The sequence below is a fragment of the Perca fluviatilis genome, chromosome 20, assembly GCF_010015445.1.
Source record: "Perca fluviatilis chromosome 20, GENO_Pfluv_1.0, whole genome shotgun sequence".
Taxonomy (NCBI): domain Eukaryota; kingdom Metazoa; phylum Chordata; class Actinopteri; order Perciformes; family Percidae; genus Perca; species Perca fluviatilis.
In genome coordinates this window covers 20,426,836-20,454,487 of record NC_053131.1, presented here as the reverse complement: position 1 = coordinate 20,454,487, position 27,652 = coordinate 20,426,836, and the positions used below count along the sequence as shown (strand labels likewise).

The following is a 27,652-nucleotide window of genomic DNA, read 5'->3' as shown; positions in this document are numbered from 1 at the left end:
GATAAGATAACCACACTGCACAAAAGGGGGAATGTCTGTTTCTCTATCTCCAGGTGGCTGCCTTTTTAGCAGCTTCTGTGAAGTAAAGTAAATGTTTGCTACAATTAACATTTGTTGATCCACATTCCAAGATGAATGACTATATTGAGGAATGTTTTAGTGGCGTGCATTTTTTTTTGTTTTGAGTGATTTAGGATAAGGGAGAGGAAGTGAGAAAAATTAATGTTTATACCAGTTGTCCCTTGATTGCAGGGGGACTTTAGAAAGGAGACAGGCTCATTACCAGACTAAACCCCAGCGCCACACAGGAGGCTCGGATCAGCTTTGTCATACATTCAACAGCCTGTGCCTCTGTTATTGTCCCCATGTGCCTAATGCTGTGTCTCAGGTAACCTGAATCCACATATTTCTTTGGTTATTTTAAGAACCCACCCTATGTGACCCCCTGAGTTTAAGTGTTAAGGTAATACATATATTTATACATGAATGGCCATAAATCTGGTGGACACTCACAGCAAACCGTCTTTACTGACCCATTTAGATACAGCTACAAAGGTTGACTCTAAGAAAAAGCGTTTTATGGTGAGGAAGCATTCGTCTCACACTTAATGATCGGCATCCTGACTTCGCTAGTAAATCTTGCCTGGGTGGGCCTTCTTGCTTCCAGGGCTGGTTGGCAGAGTATGACATCATCTCCCCTGGTCTGTGTGCCACATGAATCTGTGTGTGTTCACGGGCTGATGTCATGGTCACTTTATCACCACTGAAGCAGGCTGCAGGTGACCTGGGATTGTGGTTATTGAGTCCAGCACAGAGATGCAGATTTGTTTTAATCCGAACCAAATTTGGCAAATCATACAGTAATGTCTGTCTGCACCGTGGAGGCTGAACAGTCTGGTGCTCTTGCTTTAACTGAACTAAGTCTGTATATTTCTAACAGCTCAGGTTGTAGATTTATGTTATCCCCCCACACCTTTGGGGCACAGGGCTGTTTGATCGTGTCAAGGGCAGCCCATCAATAAGACAGTGTGTACTGATTTTAGCTCTGGGGAGGTTTTCTATTGATTATCTTATGACTTAAAAACAGAGCACCTCACCTGATAGACCGACACACATCCAGCCCAATCAATCATGACCATCTGCTGAAATGGCATTTTGGACTGAGCAGTGTCTCCAGAACCAGACAACATGGCTTCATGCACCTATATCCACTCTAAAAATCTCACAAATGTCTCTACTACTGAGTCCAGGATAAATTCTGAATGTCTCCAGCAGCAAAGGAGTGAACCTGACTCATTGTGCTGTAGTCATTATCGTTGCATGGTGTCGAGGCTGGCTGGAGCCCAGTATTCCCATCTCCATTCATGAAGAGCTATGCCGACCTGCTAATCAGCAGCAGTGTGAGCAGACTCACTGTGATATCAGACCCACTGATCTGATCCCTGCATGAATGGCCAGAGCAGCCTTATCTTGTCTGCGGAGAGAAAAAAGGAGAATCACAGAAAGGAAATGTCAAGGATAGTAAATGTGGCAAACATGGTAATTAGCCAAAGAAAGTGGCTACCTAAAGAGGTGTGAAGCTGGCCTGGAGAACAGAGAGAAATGTGCACAAACAAGCTAATGGATGCGCCAGCTAACGATTCTCTTGGGCAGAGGAATTTCTCTTGTTAATTTGAAAAGGCTTGAAAAGAGGGCTGGAGCAATTATTGACAGCAGCCCAAAGTGAGGCTTTGAACGCAGCGGGCAAACACAGCTTCCCCACTCTCTCTGTTCTCCTGTCATTGACATCCTCTCCTCCTCACTCACTGTCAGTCCCTTTATAGGTAAGGACGAAATCTAGATATCCTTACTTGAACAAAGACACCAGGAGACCTTTTATTCCAAACGATCTTTGATTTTACATCTGTCTTGCTTTGGCTCATTTATATATATTACAATCATTATCTGTCCCTGAGGTCTGTTCATAAGGAGACAGTGATGGAGCTGACTATCAGGACATTTCCAATTGTGGTTGTATATTTTTACATCAGTTTGATGTATCACACTTGAAATCACAATAAGGGTAGTAGCAATGAGCGTGACAATAATGACCGGTTGCACTGTCAGGGTGACCAATGTCCACATTAGTATTGTGTCCTACTCATCAACTGATGCCAGTCACGGTTCAAAGGGATTCAATGTAAAAGTAGCACGTGGCAAAGCTTCAGGAGACGGTTGTTGCTCTTTAAAATAAGCCCACCTCAGGCAAATTAATTCAGACACACTGCAGAAAAGCAGAGGTAAGCGTGCTGTGGCAAGGAGGAAGATAAAGGTTATGCCATATATCAAACAGCTTCATTACTACAGTATACTCTGCAATAGGTAGGCAGTGGTGGGTTTTTATTTTCCAGCGTTTTATTTTTTTGCTTCCAAAATTTAATCCAGCAGAGTTCATAAAAGGGGCACTGTGTCAGAGGGAGAGAGGCAGAGAGAGCTTGGTGTGGGTTTGTGTTGAATGTACTTTCATCTGGCAAGTCTCACACCCACTCTGTCTGCCGATATGTTATAGTAGGCACTCTGCAGCCAAAGCAGCAGCCTTTCAAACAAGGCTGGCTGGTTCGGGGGCTGAGAGGGCTTACTGGTAAATTGGCAGCCCAGGGAATACAGGGTACTCTCACCCCGGCGCTCGCCCACTCACATGCTTTCATTCCCCTTTTTACCCTTGACTGGTTGCACTCTTTCTCACTGGCCTGCATAAATCTGCCTTTCTTAGATGTCATCTGTTCATCGTTTGTCCTCTCCTCCTCTCTGCCTTGCTCTCACTCTTTTTTTTAATCTCTCTTAGCTTTCCAATTGAGTTGGAGCATTGCTCATTCAGGCAATCCATCTTTCTGTTCTTAAGTACATCTTTCCTTATCTGTGTGTCACTCCTTATAATTAATAACACTCTCATTCATCTGGCTAATTACATCCTTCAACAAAGGCAAAAAATACAAATGTGCATACAAGTGTGCACTCTCTAGCCACACAAACACTCGTGCTCATTCATGCATGCACTGTAGGCATAATAACCAAATCTGTTTGAAGTGTGGGACCCTAAAAGAAGAGAAGGCTCCTGTATGCATTAAGTATTAATGTGACGTGTGGTGGGGGGCATACGTGTGTGTTTCTGTGTGTGTGTGTGTGTGTGTGTGTGTGTGTGTGTGTGTGTGTGTGTGTGTGTGTGTGGAGAGAGAAAGAGAATACTTGCAAATTGCGCCGCGAGCAGCCAGCGATCGAGCGCTGACACCTCGTCTGGCAGTCTAAGGGAAAAGGGGCTGGGCTGAGGAAAGAAAGAGAGAGAGAGGGAGAGGAGGGCGGCAGGGAGAGAGGAGGGAGTGTGTGTGTGAGTGTGAGAGAGAGACCGAGAGAGAGGCAGGGAGAGAGAGACACGGCAGGACAGCTGCCAGCATTTCACTGATAGCAGGAGAAGGACCGAGAGGTGGAACAGGAGTAGGAATTCTCCTCATTCTCAGCCACCCAAGGAAATCTTCCAGCCTAGCCAAGCGTGCTGATTCTCTTCCCCCTCCTCCTGCCTGTAAGCAGGAGAGACTCTGGGAAGGACCTGGGCATCAGGAACTCACTCACAGCAGACACACCACAGTAGATTGGAGACAACCATGCAGCCTGTGGGATGAATGCAGAATTGGATGTGAAAGAAGAAGCAGAAACTGAGTTGGAGAGCAAGCTGTTGCTGGGTTTTTTGAATCTCTGAAATGACGCTGAACTTTTTCTGATGGAAGAGGCATGGAAAGAGTTAGAGGGGCTTTAGTGGCGTATGAACAGAGGAGGTGCGCCTCCACATCCTGACCTTCTTCTTACCTCCTCCTACGAAGCTCTCTGGACCTGCACCCCTCACTGTGAACCTCCTGCAGGATACTCATTCTGTCTGTCCATCTCCCACCCTGCCCCACCTGCCGCTTGTTCCATTTAGTTACTATGACGCCCACGCCTCCTCCTCATGGTTCTCCCTTCGCCCCCTCAGCTTCTTACAAACCTCTGTGAAATCAAGTGGAACCTCGATGATTGCGATCGGAGCAAAGAGGACCCCTGTGCCCCAACTATTGAGCAGCCCCGCCTCGCTCTGTCCTCGGCGACTGTGCCGGCGTATCAAATGTGCAAGTAATGGAGAACAGTGACAACACAGACATGGACCGCAAAGTTGAACTCTATCAGTTGTCTGTTTTTTGACTATAAGCATAAACCAGATAATGGATTGGAAAGAGCTGTAAGTACACCATTGCAGCATTTTCTTTACTGGTGCATGTTGAGACCAACCTGTGCTTCAGTTTGTATAGCACTCAAAAGAGCATATACAGTGTGTGAATATTTTGTTCAAACTTAAAACTGACTGATGTCAGTGGTGCAGTTTCTCCTTTGAGCGTTTAAGACCAAGTTGTGTAGGGAAACAGCATCATTAGCATGGAGATTGGGAGTGAACAGGTGGACAAGCTGTTGTGGGCGAAGAAATCTGAGCCTCTCCTCACCGCCTATTTTCCATCGACTGATCATATAGTTGGGCAAGGCAGCGAGGGGAAGAGAGAGAGAGGGAGGGAGAGCTAGAGAGAGAAAGTGACAAGCAATTAATTTCTCTGTGTGCATGTGGTTGTGGTGGAAAAAAACACACGTGCACCGATCGTCATTCTGCAGCATGAAGGTTACAAGCTCAGCTTTAGCTTGTGAGCACTCCTCACTGGTCAAGACAATTAGGAATCAGTATAAGCCCTTTTTCCCTTCATGGTGAGTCCTGATGCTTGATTTATCTCTTTGCTGAAAGAGGAAAGAGACAGAATGAGGTGAGAGAGAGGGAGTGAGAGACAGAGACAGAGAGACAGGGTACATTTATCTTGAATGAATGTACTGCAGATACCTCTCATAAATGCGCATAAACACACTCACCAGCCTGCACACACACACACACACACACACACACACACACACACACACACACACACACACACACACACACGTAGTCGCACACGGCCACGTGTACTCTGGTGTAGTTTCCCGTTTCTTTCTCTCCATCTCACATTCATCTATTCCATCTAATTTTTTTTTCCAGTCACACGATCCGTCTCACATGCTATCACACATAGGCAGCTCCCTGGGGAGAGCCATCTCCTGTAGCCTTCTTGGATGCAATAATTATTCCATCAGCCGGCAGTGTGTTCCCTGATTGTGCTCTTGGGTAGGGGGGCTACAGTGGAGAGGGGGAGTGTTGAGGAGAGGAGGGGGTACGGTTGTCACTCCGGGATGCAGGAAGACAGAATGGGAGGGGGGGTTGTGTTTTTGGCAGCAGCCTACCCAGTCCTGTCCGAAGGAGCCTAATGAGCTCAGGCTGGCCTATTAGGAAACTGCTGCTCGCCAGGACACACATGGTTCTGCCCTTTTTTGCTCTTCACATCCTCTGCTTCTTTCATTTCTCCTAAAAACCCTTGCTCTGCAGATTTCTCATCTTTTAATCTCTCACTCCAATTTGATTTCATTCCCCATACCACTCTTTCCTTCGTGTTGACAATCGCGTCTTTGTCTTCCCTGCATTGCTCTGAAATCCGACTGCTTGAGTAAAAACCATTTGAGTGCATTTGAATTTCCTCAGAGTATTACTTTCCTCCCTGACCTTGAATTTCCAGCTGAGGAACGGTGTTAGCTGATCCAGGGCGAGGCCATACCTGGAACCACTCAAAAGTCTGGCCAGATTCCCTGCAGGCTATGCAGACATATTGGTGCTGTCCTTTGAGATGAAGGCGTTTAGAGAGAAAGGAGTGCATGTGCATGACTCAGTTGGCCCTGTGTCCAATCCATGTCTCCTCACTGCTGAGTCTGGGAGACAATAGGCCAGGATGACAGTGGATTTTAATTAGAGGACTGTCAAAAGCTGGATTCAGTTACAGCAGAGGGTTCTGTTAGATGCCAGCACAACAGAAGAGAGTTGGGTTTACCTACTGTACCTGCCTCTCAGCTGCTGGTGCTGGCCTGCTAGTCTAATGTAAATGATCAAAACTCCCAACAAACCGTAGCTTTGACTTGAATGATGGGTAAACATACTCTATTGCTTAGCTTAAGTGATAGAGATTGTCATAGTAAATCCCAGAGGGCAGTGTTTCAGCAGTCCTCACCTGTCATGTCTATGACAATTGTTTTGTGTTTGATCAAGATAAATGCATGCGTTTACTGTGCCTTCCTGCTATGGCAGCCTATATTTGGAGCCTTGCCTGGCAGTCAGCTTAATGGATTTGCAGTTTTTTGTTGCAAAAATCAAGGTTTAAGAGCACTCTATACCTGCTCTAGTTGAAGTTGAGGGCTGAAGCCTTATGTTCCTTGGCAGGAGAGTTTGAGGTGGGAGTTGGAAGAAAATCAGTTTGGTAGTGGGGAATGGTCAGGAGTGGTGGCAGTGTGTAGCTCTCCTGCTGACTTTGTTTTCCTTAGGAAAACCTAAAGGAGCTTGTTGACCTTTATGTTACAGTTTCAGCGTGGGATTTCTAAAAGCTATGGAGCACACCCTTATAAAAGCTCTTGGCTGGGTACCATGCTGGACGAAAACATCACCTGAGCATAAAAAAAAAAAATGGATGAAAAATGATTTGCTTATGTATAAACTGTATAGAATGGTGGTTTTCTAAGTTTAGCTTCAACCTTATTTATTTCCCTTCCCAGGGCAGCTCAGAAGCTGAATCTGTCCTCCAAGCGGAAGAAGCACCAGCCCTCACTGCTCCATCCACAGGAGCCCTCCATTTACCCCACCAACTTCAGCGGCATCCTGCAGGTCTTGCCGCCCCCTGCCCCGCCATGCCTACTCCGAGCCGTGTCCAAAGTGAAAGAGAACCCAGGGATGGGAAAGGTGAGAGCGAATCAGTATCAGTATACTTAAAGCTGGATGCATGATTTAAAGGGGCAGTTTTGGCAATTTTTGCTTGCAGGTTTCTCTATAGAGCTCCCCCTACAGCCATAGATATTTGGCAACACTGTGTAAAAACTCACTCGTCAGTCTGCCGTTTCCTCTTTCTCTGTTGCTCCGACAATGCTTTCCTAGCTTTCTGCTTCTTTTTTGCCGGCTCAGCCATGACTATAGTGTGAAAAACTCCATCGCTACCAGCCGGTTCCTGGATGGGGCGTGTATGTGTGCAGTGCCTAAAGCAATTTGTTATATCGCAAGACCTGCTATCACGCTAGCCGGCCAAAAGTTGCAAGGGTGGTTTTTCCGCTCACAGGCGCTAGGGGGAAGCGAGACGACCACCATTCAACACGAAAAAAGTCACATAACCATTCCAATGACTAAATGAACTGCATAGTTCCCCTTTAATGCTTGCAAAGTACATATACATACAGACTCTGGCTCAAGCTGTATGCATGATTTATGCTTGCAAAGTACAGATATATACAGACGCTCCTCATGTTAAGCCCTCGTAACCCCCCACCCTATACAACCACACATACACACATGCATACAGATACACACAGACCCCTATTTGAGGGGGATAATGCGGGGGGGTGACACACTGTTCCACAGGCACAGTGCCGTCTGGTCCAGTCCATGCAGTTCTAGTCAGGAGTCATAAGCATCCTGGAATGTCATGAATTCATGCAGTTTGTGAGACCAGAATTCCTCTGTCTGAATACAGAAAGACAGCAAAACCTATAATCCACACATCTGCGGTCACGTTTATCAGCAGGATGTCTAACTCCATTTTAGGAACAGTCCGCGATGATGAAAGTCAGGCTGGCAGCAATAGGACGATCATTAAACAAAGCTGTATAAACACATCGCTCTTCCTTTGTGGTTTATTGGCTATTGTTTGTCTGAGCTGGTGTCCTGGATTTCTAAAGCAGAAGTCCCCTAACAAGATTAGATCCCACCTGGATAGGAAGTGCTCGCTTCTGTTGCCAGGTATCCAGACGGTTGAGACTTTGACACATATTGTAAATCTCCCATTGACACAATGACTTCATAAAAAAAACTTTTATTAACAAGCCTCCTCAAGCCCACACCTGAGGTATACTATACATCTCTGCAGCCAAAGGGGCCTGGCTTTAAAGGGGAAATCAAGATATATGACATTGTTCCAAGCCAAGTTCCAAGTTCATCAGACCACGTTTTCTTATAGTAAAACAAAATGATCAATGTGCCTTCTTTGATTATTTGTCTCTGTCTCTCTTTCGCTTGTGGAATCACAGTTGCGATGATATTTTCAGTAATGTACACGGTTTTGATTTTTCCTGTGACTGTTTCATATTCTTGGGTGAATGTCCTGTTTCCATCAACCGTATGCGAGTCACTTCCACTCTTCCACTTTTGACCTAGACCCAGTTCTTTCAAGCATAGACAGTTGAGTGGATGGAGGAATGTCAAGCCACGCTAATGGATTTTGTGGGGGATCAAGGGGCAGGGAAACAGGGCCATTAGCACTAAGTCCGAGGTGTGAAAAGGCTGTAGCCAATCCTCTGTGGCCTCCAGTATCTGATCTCTCCCAGCATAAATACAACTGAGACATTACCTCGCCTGCTAGCCTCTGTCTGGTAGACAGAGACTCAGCAGTCATATTTGGAAGCCCAGTTTAAATGTCATGGCAAATGTAATTTACTCAACATATGCACACGTCAGTCATGATAACAGCCCCCTGCGGAGTATAAAGAGAGTTTGCACTTGGCCTGCAGAATGCAAGATGAATTCACTAACTGAAAGAAAGGGATTTCCAGTGTCATTGTTTCAGAGTGCTGGAGCCTGAGTCTGTAGCAATATTTATATACTAGTCGTGGGAAGAATGGGCCTTTTGTGTAGGCATGAATTGCAGGCTGAGTGAAACACTCCTCTGTCAAAAAGGGAAGGGTGTTAGCAACCTGAGTTATATTTGAAGGTTTTATTTTTATTTATATGTCTGAGAGGCATCATAGGCACCTTTTTCAAGAAGCTTTGAAATGGCTCAGGATTGAGTTTCCTATACTACTGTAGGATATAGAAACCGTTCAGTTGATATAATGCTAGGTGTAACACTAAACACTCAGGGAGCTGACAGGGAGTCCAAAGACTGCTATACATATCCCAAGAGCTGTTTACGTCTCCTGTCAGTCACAGATATGTTACCGCAGTGGCTTTGGAGATATACTGTAGTAGAGGTGTATTTCTGACCATCAGATTGTAAGGCCATATAGAGTTGTCAGAATTACAAAAGAAGGTGATTTTAATGTAGGGGATGTCATGTAGCCTGACATGCACAAGCACGACCACACCCACACAAACCACACGCAGTACATCTACACAGCATGGTAGAGGCAGGAAATGGTGAAATCTTTATGCTATTGTTTGTAAGAGGTGCCACTATACACAACTGGCAGAATTACCTCACTCCTGTAACCATGGCAATGACGTTAGACACGAATGGGCTTGTAAGAGCAGTGCCGAATCAACACCTTTAGATGTAAGCCGTCATCCTTTTTAGCGTCGTACCGTGCGGGCATGATGAGCTGTCCCGTGACCTGTGGAATGTGTTAACATTGTTAGCTCAATTCATGAATGTCAAGCCCCAGAATGCAACAGGGTGGGTTTCCAGCTTCTTAATGGGGAGCTGCCATTTTCCAGGCAACAGAGGGGAGGGAGAGCTGAAGTAGGAATAGTGTGTAGGAGGGATAAGAGGGGGGCCATATGCTCCTGCACTCCCATGCTGGTGAACTGCTCCTGGTCCAGAAAAACAACCCTGCTCCAGGGATAATCCCCCAGCGTGGCGCTTCACACATTCATTTCCACCATTTTCTGCTGTGACTTTCAATACCCACCTTGCTGCCTTTCACTGACACCATTAAGCAATGTGTTGACCCATCAGGTTCACCAGTCAATGTGAGACTGAGTGTTTCCATGGCAACCATCGATGTCCATCAACTCTGACACAGTGGATGTGATGTTAATGCACAATGCTGAGCCATGCTCTGTTTGGGTACCTATAACCTATACTTTCAGAATGCCTAACTTACATTTCTTTTCTTTCCTCTGCTAGTGCACTGTAAGAAAAAGATGTTAAGCTTTGCCTGTGATTTTTTTTCCTCCTCTGTGCTGAACCTGAAAAAATGAATTTTTACATCTCTCAGCTGAGTCCATTTTCACGTTTTATGCTTGCTCACTTACTAATCCACCCTTTTATTTCCTTTTTTGTTGTTGCTTATCTGTCTCACTCTGTGGTTTAGGTGAAAGTGATGATGCGTATCTGTCCATCTCTGGAGACTGCAGACTCCTCCGAGTCTCAGTCCTTCTTGAAAGTGGACAGCAGGAAGAAGCAGCTGACCCTCTACGACCCCGCGTCCAGCCCACACTCCAGTTCAGGACACAGGAGATCTGCCACTGTGGCGGTCCCAAAGATATTTGCCTTCGATGCTGTTTTTACCCAGGATGCCTCACAAGTAAGGGCCAGCAGGGGATGTGTACTACATGTGTGTTTGTGTGTGTACGCATGTGTTTTTTTTATGGTGTCGTGTGGGAATTCAGCCTCTCAAGGGCAAAGGGATGTCTTCATGCTGGCAGGGTGTGGCCAGGGGCTTAGAGAAAAAATGCCTGTCTTGGGTCAGAGGGCATTCTTACCAGTGTGGGCCAAACAGCTGGGCATTTTAAGCCCTCTGGGGAATGATTTGAATCCACTCCAGTTATATCTTACCTCTCCTTTCATAGAACAGCTATATCTAACCTCAGCCCTCTGCAGCCCACAGCAGGCATACCCACCGAGATCAAAGACAAAGGTCAGATACATGTTTACTATATTCTGACTTGGGTGGAGACCAGTTTTGCTCTCTCCACATCTTAAAACAAACACCATAGTCTTTTAATGGAATGATTGGATCTATGTCACAAGTTTACTAAAAAAAATCTGAGGTCAAGTATTGTATGCATTTCCCTGTGGTGCAGTAAACTTGAAATAGCTAAGAGAGCAGATGCGAGAGTATTGTGTCTCCGTAGCGATGAGAGCCTTAGATCTTCTATCATACCACCTACTTGGAGCAAGTATTTTCCTAAGTAAGCCGCTGATAGCTAAAGCCTAAATGTTGCTGCTGCAAGCTGAAGCCAAGCTGCTAGATTGTGCCGCTGGGACAGCACTGCTGGTGGCTAACAGTAACAGCAAGCTGTTCTGCTGTTAGGTGCCTTGTTTGCAGTTTGATGTATGGGAAGGGGCCTCTGCTGCAGAAGCCTTGCCCCAGAGGACCCATGCTGAAACAGATTGCAAAAACGAGCACGTTGGGGCACACATAAACAACCACACGCTTCTGAGTGACGAAAAATACTGAAACCATTAATGTGATTTAGGTGTAACCAATGCCAAATAACTATTTAGTTTATAGGATATCGTTTGGATCCATTGTTCTCAGTATGCCTTTTTGACTGTATTTCTTGAATTGTAAATTGACTGTGAGGGGTCTGTCTCTGTGTGTTTTTCACAGGCTGAGGTGTGCTCAGGGACAGTAGCTGAGGTCATCCAGTCTGTGGTGAACGGTGCAGACGGCTGCATCTTCTGCTTCGGCCAAGTCAAGCTCGGTAAGCTCCTCCACTGGCAAGAGATTAGACAAGAGCCTTTGTTAGCTGAAGAAAACTCTCATTGCCCTTTGTTAGCTGCACTTGATGTCCACAATTGGCTTAGCGGTGCACCGGAGTGAGTCAAGGAATGCGAGATTGGAGGAAAAGGAATGGGTAGTGAGTCTGGGGTGGGGGTGAGGGGGGTAAAGTGTTGCAACCAAGCTTCAGGACTCAGGCTGTAATTAAAATCTTAGTAATTGGCCTGGGCAGTGCTCTTAGGCTGAAGGGCTTGCTCTCGTCATGCTGCTGTTTCCACCAGGTATAATTCTCCACGGATTTACTCTGCTTCTGGAATGGGTCCTTGGATTAGGGTATTTTTATTTTGCATGTACTGGATTTTTTTTTTTATCAGCAGTGGTTAAACCACAATGTCCCTCAGAAAAAATCAAATCAAGGTCTTTTCTTTTAACTTCCTGCCCTTTCCAGACAGCGTGATGAAAGATGAAATTATTAAATTTTAGTATAAACATATAGTGAGTGTAGCTGGCTTTCAGACACAAGGCAATATTTCCATTTCCATCCCTTTTTTTTTTTTTCCGGGCCGGCCCCCCCCCCCCCACCATTTGCGCCAAACAACCCCCCCCCCCCCCCCGGCCTTCGGGGGGGGGGCCGGTCTTTTTTTTTTTTACCCCCCCTTCGGCGCCCCGGGAGAAGACGGGCACGCGCGTTTCTGTCCGAAGTGTTCGTGCGTGGAAATCTTTGGGAAAGATGAGGAGCTGAAGGACTTGCTGTCTGAGGTGTCCACCGGCAGCCTGCAGGAGGGCCAGTCCCCTGGCATCCACCTGAGAGAGGATCCCATCTGCGGCACTCAGGTGAGAAGCATTCCACCTCTCCACTCTCTTTGTTCGCTGATCCTTTCATTCTCTGTGATTTATAGTCTTAGTCTGTCTGAGTATTGATCTACCTCTTCCTCTCCCAAAGATGTTTGACTTTTTCTTGTGAGTGCATGTGTGTGTATGTTTTCTATCTCTCAGGACTTCCCAGTCCGCCTCGCTCTATCCCACCTGCCTCTCAAATCCTCGTTTTATATTTCCACCAAGCCCATCTGTGGTATTGATGGCTTTCTTCTTACCTTTATACTGACTCTCCTGTCAGCATCCATCAGCATCTATTACCCGTGTGTTAGCGCTAGCCCTCTACAGCACAATAGAAGTGTTATTGGGGGATGGTGAAAGACTGTAGGTTTGAAGGCACTCACAGGTGTTGCCGTCAGATGTTGTTTTTTGGGGATCTGTATGGACTCTGACTTCAAAGGCTGTGCAGTTCTGTGAAGCACCTTCATGCTCTTCCTCTCAACAGCCACGTGTGGGCTCCCTTTCATGATGCCCCCTGCCTTCTTTCTCTCTTCTGCCTCTTCCTTTTCCCCTCCTCTCTTTCTGTATCTCACCACCACCATCATCACATCCATGCAGAGGAAAGTGCCCCTGCCTCCTGCTCCGCCATTACCTCTCCTAATCCTCCTCCCTCTGTGTGCATATCTGCTGTTTTAATCGCCCCCGAGACCTAATCTAATGGGCAAGAAATGTGTGCCGAGGTCCAATTAACTGGCTCCCCTCTCTTTCTCTTTGCTCACTCTTCCCCGGTATCCTTTTCACATCTGTCATCTTTCTCTAGCCCTATGTGGTCTCCGTTGCTCACCCCAACCTTGTTCTCTGTCTCCTCCCCCCCCCCCACAGCTCCAAAATCAGAGTGAGCTACGTGCCCCGACGGCTGAGAAAGCTGCCCTCCTTCTGGATGCGGCCATCGCCGCACGCAGCACCAGCAGACCCAACGTAGAGGAGGAGGAGCGTCGCAACTCCCACATGCTGTTCACTCTGCACATTTACCAGTACCGCATGGAGAAGAGCGGCAAGGGAGGAAGTTAGTACCATTAGATACATCTACAACTCTAGCAGTGTTCCAACAAGTTCCCACCTCACATTTATGCAATAAACTAATTTGGTCATTGTTCAATTTCACAGCACTTTTACATATATTCTAGGCTATATGTTAAGAATGAGTAGATTTGCAGTATAATTTATTTTACCATATCTTCTCTTAATTATAGCTAATCAAAGGTGACCTCCCTTTCACACTGAATAATCATGAGGTGGTTTTGTTGTGAGCTATGGCAGAGAAGTGCACTATAGGTATGATTGGAACATGAGGTATGATTAGACAGGCCTCTTAATTGCAATGTTTGTGGATTCTGCAATACAGAAATGTGTTTGTATGCATCTATTATGCTTTGGTCAAGCGTGAATGAAGATTTTAAGCCTTACTGACAGGAGTTTAATGTTTTGCTGCCGCAGTAGCAATTACATCACTCACCCATCAGCCCTGTGACTTTTACAATGATATCCAATTCCCTCTCGCTGTATTTTAAATCAGTAGAAGGGGACTGTACACAGGCCTCCTTGTTACCATGAGTTACACATCTGGTGGGAGTTAACCAGTCAGGCTGCAATTTGAATCACTTCAGCGTGAGAATCTTACTCATACATAAATGAGACAGTTCTAGTCTGGGCTGAGCCATGCCACTCCTGTCATCATGGCACTGTGCGTGAGGAACTGCCTTCGAGGAGGGAGTGTCTGGATTTAGCTCACCTGGTTCTTCTTCTGTCATTGGCACAGTGTCAGGTGGACGGAGCAGGCTGCACCTCATCGACCTGGGGAGCTGTGAAAAAGTCTTAAGTAAAAGCAGAGACGGAGGGGGAGGCTTGTGTCTTTCTCTAAACGCACTGGGAAATGTCATCATGGCTTTAGCAAATGGAGCAAAACATGTACCTTACAGGTAAGAAAACCTGAAAGAAACCACTACTAGTTTTACTGTCTCTTTTACTGTGTTTTAGCTCCTGTGAAGTTATTGTCTATAAGTAATAGATTTTTTTTTTTGTCGTCAGTCTTCCAGGTTTACTGTGTGACAGTTTATTTAGTTTGTCTAGTAAGTCTCATAATAGCTTTCTCTGTTGTTGCACAAGATTATATTATAGTTACTCAGGTATGAAAAGACTAATGACTCGTTGCACATGACATGACATGTTACCTACCTTTATTGTTCTTTTGAAATATTACTGTGCTGTTTGCTAATAAACTTGTAAATGCACTCTGTAGGGACAGCAAACTGACAATGTTGTTGAGGGAATCCCTTGGCAACATCAACTGCAGAACCACCATGATCGCCCACATCTCTGATGCCCCCGCCAACTACGCTGACTCCCTCACCACTATCCAGCTGGCTTCCCGCATCCACCGCATGAGGAAGAAGAAATCTAAGGTACACTGATAAACTGATTAGCACTGATCAATATGGTTTAACATATGCAGTAATAAACTGATAAATAAGTAATGGAAGAAATACAGTGGTACATTTTTACAAGTTAACTACAGGCATTTAGCAACTTAAATTGTAATACTTCTAAATAACAAATCCTGAATAACTGTGCTCCATTTAATGTTAATGCAAAGTAATTATTAAGTTAACATTGTACTTAAGTATTGCTATTATAGCAATTACATTCCAAATGTTCATGTGCAACTTTTATTGGATTCCTCGTATTTCATGCCACGACTCATGTCCGTAAGTCTTTCTTCCCCCTGTAATTTTGGAGCTATTAAGCAAATGAATGTGTGAATGCTTCTTCAAACGAAAGATTATTAGTGCAGTAACTCAGAGCTAGTTTTTCTCGACTCCTCAACACATGATCATGTAATCAATACCACTGCCCAAGGAAGTGTGTAATGCATTCCCTCGGATTAGGGAAATATATGCTTCAGATAATTAGGTGGAATGACAGCATGTATTTATTTGGTATTGGTCCCAGGCATGATTACAATGCAGTCCACGTACAGCGATTTGTATTATTGACATTAATTTCTGTGTGACTATTGATGTGAACTTTTAACCTTTAGATAAATATCGACTGGTAAAGTCATAGGAATTAATATTTGCCCTACGACTGGTTTCTTTATGATTTATGAATCTAGTATGAATTATAAAAATTAAAATGGTTTTTATAAAAAAGATTGTTACATTAATATTGTAAGATGATAGAATCACATTACTGTCAGCGCTTAATGAGATCATTTTTTAAACCCAGACTAACCGTTCTTCTGCTTTGCAGTATGCATCCAGTTCATCTGGAGGGGAAAGTTCCTGTGAGGAGGGGAGGATCCGCCGGCCGCCCCACCTCCGGCCGTTCCATCCTCGGACGGTAGCCCTGGACCCAGACCTGCCCTCCATGCTCAGTGACCCAGACTACTCCTCCAGTAGTGAACAGTCTTGTGACACTGTCATTTACGTGGGCCCTGGGGGAACTGCCATCTCGGACAGGGAGCTTAGTGACAATGAAGGCCCACCTGCCTTTGTTCCAATCATCCCCTCCCTGAACAGAAAGAAGTCTGGAAAAGACGGCCCTCTCGACAGAGACCAGTTCTTTAAATGCAACACATTTGCTGAGCTCCAGGAGAGGCTGGAGTGTATAGATGGCAGTGAAGAACCCACTGCCTTTGTTGGAGAGGGCAAGCGAGGCCAGGCTAGCCCCAAGACCGACTTATCTAAGGAGAGCCAAGGCTCTGTTTCACCAAAGACTGTAGCAAATATTTCTTACACCCAAGAGGGCATCTCACCCAAACAATCTCCTAAATCTGTTACCGCACAACCATCCTGCAGTCCTAACACTAAATTGAAACTGGACAATGCCAAGACACAATGCATAGCTGCAGAAATGGCACCATCAGATAGTGTTCAAAATGTGTGCAGGACCAGCGCTGATGGCGAGAAAGCCTTGGTTTCAGAAAGCAGAGTTAGCACTAACAAACTCGCAACTGCTTCAGGACCCAATTCTGAGCCTGTGGTGAGGGAGAAGGTATACTTCAACAAGAAAGCTTTGCCCAAGCCAGCCCCACCTCCTTTACAGCAGAGAGTGGCAAATACTGGAAATGAGGAAAGATCCAGCACCAGAATGCCTCCTGTAGGAATGAGCCACCAGGCTGTGAAAAAGAGGGATCCTTACACTTCCCCTCTGCTCAGAGCTCCGGTGGAGGTGTGCCAGGTGCGCTCTACCTTGAGGGAAAGATGTCTGGATCGGGACATCCTGAGAGCCACTGTGACGTTGCAGCAGCCCGTGGAGCTTAATGGAGAGGATGAGCTGGTGTTCACTGTGGTGGAGGAGCTATCTATAGGCAGTATTGTAGATAAAGGTCGACCATCCAGCATTATCAGCTTTAACAGTGATTGCTCCCTTCAGGCCCTGGCCTCTGGTTCCCGACCTGTTAGCATCATCAGCAGCATCAATGATGAATTTGATGCCTACACGTCGGCCTTGGGAGGATCAGAGGTGAATATCGCAGTGGTCACACCCCTCCAGGAGGGAGCAACGGAGTGTGTAGATAGCAGCGGTTCATCTATCAGCTCTTGGCTGAGTGAGGTTAGTGTCTGCACCTTGGAGAGTGAAGGGGCTCATTCCACAGACGTCTTCCTTCCACAGGCCAAACACATGGGACCAGAGGTCGCCTTTTACTTTGATTCCCTGGATATGTTCCATTGTGTATCCTCTCCTAGAGATGCCAAGAACTCCTTAAATGACAGTGGATTCAGTTTTTCTGAACTAGACAGTGATAGTGCCGCCTCAAGCAAACTATCTTTGACAAAGTGCCCCCCATCTCCAGAATCAGCCAAAGGCTCCCTCAGATTCACATCTAAAGTAACTAAAGCTCACTCGCTTAGCTCTTCTCAGCTTCCACAGGGCCCCTCCATAGTCCACTCCAGTCTGCCCAGGAAGATTAAACCTACCTCATCCATCTCTCATAGTAGTAGCAGTAGCAGCAGCAACAGTAGAGAGCCTCCAAGGCAAGAGGCTAAGCAGGAGGATCCTTGGCAGCGTGTTGACAACCACTCAGAGCCTCAGTTTTCCGACTCCAGCAGCACCAGCAAATTCCTCCGAAATCCCCCCAGTGGCATCACTTATAGCAAAACATCCAACAACAGCAACAGTGTACCTCGCCCACCCAAGGTACAGGGGTCTACCTCATCCCAGAGGGTGGTCGATGGCTGTGAGAAGTCAGCCAGTAAGAATCCACCAAGCAAAATGCCTCAGCTGAGACGAGGTGCCACCACCCTGGGAACAGTGCCCGTCATCCATTCCTCCACAGACTACAAGGGGACCCAAGATATTATTGCATGTACTACAAGCCTTAAATACTCCTCCCTGGGGAAAAACAACAAGGCTAGCTCACAGAAAGCGAGCAATCTCCCTAAACCTGGTTGCACCTCACCTCCCCCACCTCCAGTGAGAAAGTCCAGTCTTGACCAGAAGACTAAGATCCTGCTGCCCCAAAGTGCCTTAAAGTCAGCATATGGGGAAGCAGGAAGGGCCTCTGGATCAAGGGCTGCTGTATCAGAGGATGAGCTTGAGGTACGTCACAGAGTGGACAGTTTCAAAACCTCCAGCCTCAACACAGCCAAAGTTACCTCCAGCTTGAAGATCAGAGGGCCGAGAGGAGAGGCTGGGCAGCATTACGGCAGTCAAATGTCCCTGGAAAGGTGTGAAAGCCTGTCCTTATCGGGTTCCAGAGCTGCGCTTAGCAGAGAGAATAGCGGGGCAAGTCTTGGGAGCAAATCCAGCAAGTCCATTCCTAGATTTGGTATTCCCAATTCATCCAGCTCTCCTATAGCTACATGCCCATCATCTCCATCAAGTGGAGGAAGTATTGGCAAACCTGGTCAACAAAAAGCTTCTGTAAATCCCAGAGCATTAGGAGCAGTCAATGGTAGTAAGGCACGCTCACTGTCAGTCAACAACTCCAAGGGCCTAAGCTCCTCTACCAAATCTTTGGCCACGCCTGTGACCAGAAATACCAATGCCAACCTCCCTCCATCAGGACGGACATCAGCTCCTCGAGCCACTGCTGCTGTCAGCAGTAAGCCTGGGAGAGGAACTATCATGGGCACGAAGCAGGCCATGAGGGCTGCCAACAGCCGTGTGAGCGAACTGGCAACAGGCAACATATCAGGCAAACAAATGAGAGGTTCAGGAGATTCAGACAGCGGGAATGACAGCGGGGTGAACGTGAGTGATGACAAATCCCCCATAGCCATGCTGCCCTCTCCGTACAGCAAAATCACAGCACCCAGGCGACCTCAACGCTACAGCAGCGGCCATGGCAGTGACAACAGTAGTGTGTTGAGCGGAGAGATGCCTCCAGCTATGGGCCGCACAGCCCTGTTCTACCACAGTGGTGGCAGCAGTGGATATGAAAGCATGATCCGCGACAGCGAAGCCACAGGCAGCGCTTCCTCTGCCCATGACTCCATGAGCGAGAGCGGCATGTCATCTTCAGGCAGAACAAGGAGCTCCAAGTATCCCAAGAAGAGAGCAAATGGTGAGAAACTCATTTGGAATTTGGGGTTTTACACGTACCAATGCAGTTACAGGTAATATTCACACACATCATATTGGTAATAGCAGTGTGAGATCTAACAAACAGTGCTTGGCTGTGAAGCTGCACGTATCCAGAAATATATGCCCTCTCCTAGGATATTAGCCATATAGCAGTTCTAACTTTATGAATCCATTCTTATTACATTCACAAATTGGTGTATCATTGGATTTTCTCTCCTCCTGAATCAGCAGAATACATTATTCATACATATATGGGAAAATGATAATGAATGTTTCAAACAAGACAACCTCCAATGTGTGATGATCAGATCAGATAAGATTAGTTGAACAGGAGCAGCAGTGATCTGGTTCAGGTTTTTGTAGCCCTGTATATATAACCATTGCAATTCATGTGCATTAAACCATCCTTTTGAAACCCTTATAAATATTCAATCACCGCAACTCTGCCGGCCCATGTAAAGCCTTGCATCACTTTACATCTAAGTGTGAGACTCATACATATTTTCTCACAAATCCCAGCAAACACTATTACTTTATGTTACCATGGTGCCTGTCTGACTGTACGCATGACTTTATAGGCTTCCAGAGACGACGGCTCATCCCGGCACCCCTGCCAGACTCCTCTTCCCTTGGGAAGAAGGTGGGCACAGCAGGCCAGTGGGTGGACTTGCCTCCTATGTCAGGACCTCTGAAGGAGCCTTTTGAGATCAAGGTGTATGAGATTGATGATGTAGAGCGGCTCCAGAGGCGGCGTCAGGAGGAAACCACAGAGGTGAGCAGAGGGTCTCTCCTGACTTGTTCTATGTGCTGGTACATCTTGCTGAACTTGTTTAAGATAATGTTATGTCTGGGTTAAGGTCTCGTGAATCCCTCTTGCTGAGCCTCAGCCATATTTTGCATGTGTGACATTGATGCAATGCACGCTCAAGATGTGTCAGATTGACTTGCATTGTGGGAATGTCTTGGCTCACTTCTTCCCAGTTTCTTTTTAAAGAACAAGACAGTAATAATACGTCTCAGACGTCTGACCTTCAGTCAGCTCAGTGGCAAATCCCGGAGTTTAAATGTCTGCGTCCAGATTCCCAGAGCGTGGTATTTTGGCAGCGTTCCTCAGGAATGTCAAGAGTTCAGGAGGCAATTACTGATGAGGGTTAATTGGTTTGGATATGAGTGATGACTCGGCTTACTGCTGACGATGGTGATGTGTGCGGGGGAGTAAGAATGAAAAGGAAGATAGTGTGAGAAGATTGGTCAGGGAATGTGTGATGAATGCAGGGGCGCCCAACACCAGCCCAAATCAGCTTACCGCTAGTACTCATCATCACTGGACGCCTGACCGCTTTTAATAGCTTACTCCTCTTCTGTGGATCATTAACTGCTCGCACAAGTTTGCCGCAGCCAGACAGGGATTTGTTAAGAGAAGATACTAAATCAGCTAGATGGGGTTTGATTTACTTTCAATTATGGAAAAGGGAACTCCAGCCATCACTTCCTGAATGACAAAATAGCTTTTCTGTGACTGTCCCTCGCTATTCCGAAATTACATACTGTTCACATACTGTTACTATATGCTATTCATACATTATTATGTCTGTTGAACATGCTAACTTGTTTTATTTGTTTCCCCCAATCTTGTCTTCAGCTACCATTCCAGGATGTTGACAAGGTGAGCTAATTTTATTGATGACTGAGGTTTCATTATTAGCAGCACATGCTGTATTACAGTCGTTACATAACCATAATCATAAATCAGCCCACAATGAAGGAAACATCATTTTTTACTTCATAAAACCTGAACATTTCCCACATTTACAGCACAACTCAGCTTCTTAGACTAAGTTTTTTTTTTATTGTATTGGCTACTTTATTGTTCAGTATACAGTAGCTTACAGCATACAGTGAGGGTGGTGATGGCGCAGTGGATATGACACATGCCTTCGGTGGGGGAGACCTGGGTTCAATTCCCACTGTGATACATCAACCAATGTGTCCCTGAGCAAGACACTTAATCCCTAGTTGCTCCAGAGGCGTGCGACCTCTGACATATATAGCAATTGTAAGTCGCTTTGGATAAAAGCATCAGCTAAATGACATGTAATGTACAGTATGGTATACTCTTTGGGGGCTGGGTTCTAAAACATGACATAGTAATATGGTAGCTTAAGAATTACTTTTACTGGTAGTTTTCCTACTAAATGCTGTGCCAGTTTGAACTTTTGGGATGTTTTACTTTCAACAACTGTAATTAATAATATTCTTTGTTCTCTCAGGGCCTGCTTTATTTCAACAGTAAACTGAAGATGCTGGAGAGAAGGCAACAGCAAGTGAGGGAACTGAGGGCAAAGTATGAGGTGTTGTTGGAGGAGCTGGAAGACACCAAGGCCCGACTAATGATGGACCCCAGCAAGTGGATGGGAGAGTGTAAGTGACTGCTAAATGTTATTTTACTTTAAGTTGATATCTAAATTTTAAAAGATCTTTAGAGACAAACCATGTAACCAAACATTAATTTCCTCTTTTCAACAGTTGAGGTGGACCAGAATTTGGATAAAGAGTCTCCGGAGTACCTGGAGGCTTTGGCACAGGCCACAGAGGAGCTGGAGTTTTGTGTCAATCTATGCAAGTCCCGTGTCATGATGGTGACCTGCTTTGACATCAGCATGCCAAAATCTGGTGCTCAAGAGGGACTGCGTGAAGTAGAAGTCTGAGGACAAAAGAAAGTTGAGGTAGAGAAATGAGGAAGTGAGAAAACAAAGGATGATGAAATGTATCTATTGATATCACTGGAATGAAGAACAACAAGTGACAGAGATGACATGAGAGTGGATCTTTGCATGAAAACGACGAGCTACAGTGCCTCGCTGACCAGGACATTTTTTAATGGCAGAGAAATGAAACGCGAGCACAATTGTTGTTGCCTGTCATGACAAGGCAGTGGCCATCACCTACTCAAGAGTCAATGAACAACACCTGGAAGTGCCTTTTGTATTGTTTTATTTTGAGTCATTATTTTTCATATGGTGCAGGTATCTTAAGCATACTTAAGCAAACCCTGAACATATTGCTTTTAAGAAAAATATTTTATATTGCATTGTATAGTGTATTTATATGATTATGTGGTGTGTATAAATATCCTTTTTAAAGGAAACAAAATAAAGAGGAAAAAAGAAAAAAGCAATAAGCTAATGTTATTGCGCTCCCAGACTTTGCCTTTTCTCTTGTTTCAAACCTCAGTCAGCATTTTATCCATGTTCATTCAGCCTCTTGCGCCTTATGTTAACTCTCTGGTTCTGTAGTTTTCTAGATTTTCAAACTGGACTATGTTATCTCATCAAGGACTGCATTTGCTGTTGTCACTCATCACCTGCCAGCTGGCCTGTGAAAGCCAGCAGGGTTGAGTGAATGTTTTTCCCTCCAGTTGCCTTGATCAAAATGGGTCTCAGTGGATGCACTAAGGTAGAGCAGCAGTTATGTTGGGGGACGGAGGGCTTATTCAAGCTGTGCTTGCCTGTGTTTATCTTACTGAAAATGAGTGATTACGCCAAAACATATCAATCAGAGGGCCACTGTGATGAATAGTGAGTGATTATTCTTGATTCAGCCATTCTCTCTGGTGCCTCAATACAGTATATGGTCAAGCAACCCTGAGAGACTTAACCTTCTCTACACTAACCATTGAGGATAGCATGATGAATGGTTACACTGATAGCAGTGCTAATCCATGAGCCCAATTTTTCTCCAAATGGGCTTTGACTGGGTGCCATTTATACTCTGTAAAACAAAGAGGCACAGATGAGATTGCACAAGTCTACTGGCCTCCTATACAATACTTTCAAGCGCTACCAAGCCTCGGCTCTATGCATTCCAATACATTTACTGCAATTACTGTAAGAACCTCAATGCTGACTAAAGGGCAGCAACACAGTTTGGCCTCTTTTGTTCCGTTATATTTTATTTTAATTTTTTTTTAATAGGCAAATTAAGAAAGTTGATCCAGTGTCTCAAACAATGACTCATGAATTGTTAGTTTCCTGTGAAATGATGCAGTGAATAAGAGGAAATGATCGGGACATTGTTTAGGAAAATCAATCATGATATCAGCTCTTTGTAGCTGCTATAATGTGCTTGTTAATGGCTGACACAGAGAACAAAGATGATCGGTAAAAATTATTGTTATGAAAAACAAACTGGCTTTGTTGTATTTTGGTATGTTTGATTTCTATATCTGTGACAAATATGACTTTGTTTTTTTCTTTCTTTTACAAAGATGTACTCTCTCAGGCCCTCTCTGAAGATGCTGCATGAGATTTTTTAATCATTTTTTAAGAATGATTTCTACTCCATTTTTATCATTCTAATTTTTTACAATAACTTCAGTTTTCACTAATGTGGGGTTAGGCTCATAAATTAAATAACTATTACCAAACCAAGACCTTTTTTCCAAGAAATTATTATATGTGAGGTCATATTTCATATCAAAACTCATATTTTCGAATATCTTTGTTTTTGTATAGGATTTTCAAACCCTGTGTATAAATGTACGATATGGCAGCTTGTGTTTTACTTTTACAGTACCTGTGAATAAAATGTTTCTTCTAACTGATGATTCAGAGTTGAATGTTTTTCCCTCGGTCACATATTCTACAGTCATGGGATTGTTTGTTTCCACACCATTGCAAAGAAGAAAAGGCTGAAAGTTTGCAATCTTCTTGGGAAATTCAAACATTTACATTATTGTCCGCTCTACATCAACAGTCTACTTGAGCTTTCATTTTTTTCCTCTGTTAATTGCCTCCTACATAACAGGTAGGCTAGAACCTAAACCACATAAGAAATCATCAATCAATCAAATGTTGACAAAAACAGTATGACACACCGACATTGGTGTAATTTTGCAGACCTTCATTTTCCGTCTTTATGCAATTTACAAACTCATAAGATTTCCATTAGTTTGATATAAAACAACACAATGGGATATATGGTACTCTTGGCATTAGACAAAACATGTAACAAGTAGTCTACATTTTAAATTAATTTGTTGCACAAAATAAAAAAGGCGTTCAAGATCCACAGCAATGCTCTGACTCAACTATAAACGGTAGCTACAATTTGACATTTACACACCCAGGGTAGGCTATACGGAAATCTGGAGAAATGCCAATATTAGGGCCCTATTAACGCAAAATGTTACACCGCCACCACCACAGGTGTTTCTCAATTTGCCTGATATGACCTCTCATCACTGTGGGCGTGTCAGACTGTTGATTGATTCTCCTGATGCACCCTAAGGACATGATGGACAATACATTCCCAGTAAGAGGCCTAAATCAGAAAAATACTGTTCTCAGCGTCTTTCCTGGATTAACCAGAGTAACGGGGAAGTTGTCTCAGAAAATAAATGTCGCATGTGTAATAGGCCGATAGTGTTGGAACATCATAACAACTTATTCACCGGTATCATATACTGGGGTAACGTTAGCGACAGATCTCACATAAATATATCTGAAAACAAAGCCAACCTCCAGCTGTTTGCACAGCGAGATACCACTAGAGGTAAAGTGTGAGAATGTTTTTTAATGTGGTTGAACTGACAAGCTAGCTAGCTAGCTTACACATTATCATTTTTATTGGTAACGTTACTGAGTTTGGTTTGAAGACCTCGTGCACTTCCTAGCTAGCATAGCTCTGTCCAACTGAGCAGAGGTTTAATCAGCCATAATTGAAAACACCTGTCTGCCCACGCAGTAGGCCTAACACATTTTGAAACAATTTTAATTAAGCATAACCTTTACGGGAAGGAGGTAACAGTGGCTGCCAGTCAAGTATGGTTATTTTATGTTGTTACATTAGCGTCACACCACACAAAAATACACTAGCCTACCACTGGTTTATTCCACTATGATGCAATTTTATATCTTTGCTTAAATGTGCATTTTGTGGCAGTTTTTTTTCAACTACTGTAGGTTTCCACGGATTGCTGGACCCAATATGCAGGTTGAAATTAATAGTGTTTTAAAAACTAAATCTCACAAACCCCCAAACTTATTTAGCCTACATTTTGTGGATGATATTGTGCTCCTTGTGGGAGAATATACAGTTGTCTCTGCTTCTTGAAGCAACAGTAGCTAAATTAAGTGTTGAGTTTATATATATATATATATATATATATGGGATAAATTAGAAAAGTGCAAGTCCAGAGTGATTAATTACACTCTGTATCAGGAGAGCCTTTTGCTCAGTGTGCTACATGGAGTCCTGTTGAGTATTATACAGTAGATGTGCAAGTGTGTTCAGCTAGAACTTGAACCCTGCTGTGCAATAATATCTTGACCCCTCCTGGTTAATTCTGTTTTGATCAAAAGAATAAGAGGTTAATATGGCTGACTTGCAAGACCAGCTGGTTTCAAATCTAATTCTAAATCAAATTTTTGCTCTTCAGGCTCAGTGGTTTTGGCCTCTTTGATACCTTGTGAAGACCATCCCAGGCGGAGTTTACCATACAGGGGAATCAAATGCGCAGCTACACACGATTCTGACATACAAGGTAGGAAATTGTATTTTTTTTTAATTAGTATTCAGTTAGTTTTCAGCCTGTAGTGATTTGGCAGACAGCAAAATACTTTTAACAAATCATTCAAGATCCTGTTTGGCTCAGACTGTACCTCGTTGCTCTTAGGAAGTCGGTGTCTGAGTGGAAACAGTTGGCCAGGGCTGCTACAGACATCTGACGGCTTCTGAGCTCAGTCAGCCCCGTGTGTCCCAGCCCACTTTGCCTCAGGGCTCTCATCATTAGCAGGGAGTTGGGTGTTGTATGAGAATAGAAATGAGTTCACTGAAAAGTCAGGAGTCCTCTGTCACCCTTCACCCCAACCCATCAGTGACCCTCTGTTGGAACTGTACTCACTGAGAGTTTTCATCCAAAAGCAATCCCAATTGACTCAAATTCTTAGTCCATTTGAAAGATTTCCCTTTTGTATTTTGTTTCCATTATCGTCTGCTAACATTCCAACGTCTGTACTGTAAAAAATGGTTTCTCTTGTCAAACGGAGTCCATGCAGAGAAGAGTTCACTTCAACAATTCTTTCTATCCGCCTCTGTTAGGCTGCCTGCATCTGCCCTGGGCATTGTTAGTGGAAGTAGTTGCTCACATTTGGATTTACAGCTCTGCAGTCCCACAGATTGGTTGGTCTAAACCAAGATTGCTCTTTGAAGAAGACCCATAAACCTGACCAAATGCTGCCACTTATTCTCAGTAATTAAAACAAGCTGGCGCCTTAAATTATCAGAGGCTAGGCAAGATGTAAGCCACACACACACACACACACACACACACACACACACACACACACACACACACACACACACACACACACGGTCTCTCTGCCTGCGTAGTCGTGCTTCAGGGGGGTCGTAACCATTGACATCTCTATTCTCAGGACATATTGCATGTGTGAGGAGTTTTGCACCAAGACAGAAACTGTTTAAGAGTTGTTGTCCTGAAGGCTTTCCCCAATATGCACTGTAAATTCAGGATGGGTGGCCATACAAGTCTGACAACATGCCACTGAGCTGAGATAACACTACAGGCAGTAAATCAAACAAACGCAATCCATAATGTAAAAGTGAATTAATTAGCCTTTCAGGGACAGCTTGAAATGATCTATTGCTGAAGATTTAACCTTGTTTACTGTGTGTAATTTACCAAGCATCAGGACAAGAGAGGCTAGGGAACTAGCAAGCATTGCCATTATAGCTGGAATTATGTAGTTAATATAGGGCTAACAATTCACCATACTGGTACAAACTGTAATGTGAATCATCTCCCTTGTATTCCCATTACTGAACTCCCCGAGTCCTTGTCCAGCCCATCTGGTTTAGATGGTAATGAGGAGCAGAATGTGGGTCATGAGTTTAAACCATAGGGTGTAAAAATAATGGACGTAGCATCAGTGATGTCACCCATTGGTTTGTAGATTGCCGTTTTGAAGCCAGGAGTTAGCATTTTGCCTGTCACCATCTTGGTATTTTGGAGCCAGAAGTGACCATATTTGGACCAAAGGGCAGAGCTGGGGAGGATGATGTCTTAAGTCAGTGTTGTGTATGGTTTTAATTAGTGCTGGGAGGTGTGACCAAAAATATGTATTGCAGTATTTTTCAAGATTCTGGCGGTTTCAGAGTATATCATATTAATTTTTTTCTTTTGCATGACTGGGCCTTTATTTGGGTTAATTGTGGCTTATTCTACTGTCAGGAGTACATGGAATATAAAAAACATTTTAATGTCATGTTTACTGAAAGCTTTGATTACTATAGGGTTTGCTCGGCCACACAAAATTATATATTATATGACAGAAGCAGAATGCATGAAACTGTTGCAGAATGTAAACTATTTTTAATTTACAAACTGTAAAAGTAGTGTTCCGACCTTGTCTTTTGAGTAGCTGTTTGATATTAGGGGTGGGAATCACAGCTTGCCTCACGATACGCGGCTCACGATACCGATAATATCACGATACAGCGATAATCAATATATTGCTAGACAATCTTATAATGATACATCACGATATCAGTCCAACCATAAATACAAAATGCCAGTGAAAAGGATAAGTGCAGGTTTTCTTTCTTTATTCGAGTGCGTTAGTGCAAAACCAGCCTGTGTATGCAAACCTGTACACTTTATGCTCAAACATTTTAAAAGCTT

General features: G+C 44.4%; 1 protein-coding gene and 1 long non-coding RNA gene across 7 annotated transcripts in view; both read left to right on the top strand.

The window, feature by feature from the left end:
* The window catches only part of kif26ab (kinesin family member 26Ab), a 69,024-nt gene extending 45,470 nt beyond the window's left edge, over positions 1-23,554 (top strand). Inside the window, 12 exon segments of the mRNA XM_039786692.1 lie at positions 6,676-6,859; positions 10,195-10,407; positions 11,437-11,659; positions 12,224-12,381; positions 13,246-13,429; positions 14,183-14,342; positions 14,663-14,825; positions 15,673-18,931; positions 19,530-19,723; positions 20,594-20,617; positions 21,222-21,372; positions 21,478-23,554. Coding sequence (XP_039642626.1) covers positions 6,676-6,859; positions 10,195-10,407; positions 11,437-11,659; positions 12,224-12,381; positions 13,246-13,429; positions 14,183-14,342; positions 14,663-14,825; positions 15,673-18,931; positions 19,530-19,723; positions 20,594-20,617; positions 21,222-21,372; positions 21,478-21,659 — 5,095 coding nt within the window. The 3' untranslated portion in view covers positions 21,660-23,554.
* A 609-nt stretch (positions 23,555-24,163) lies between these two features.
* LOC120548664 overlaps positions 24,164-27,652 on the top strand; it is a 133,951-nt gene continuing 130,462 nt past the window's right edge. For 4 of the 6 annotated variants that reach the window (XR_005637241.1, XR_005637242.1, XR_005637239.1 and 1 more), the window contains exons 1-2: positions 24,279-24,504; positions 25,391-25,495. This is a non-coding gene — a long non-coding RNA (uncharacterized LOC120548664). The other 2 variants (XR_005637240.1, XR_005637243.1) reach the window with 2 other exon arrangements.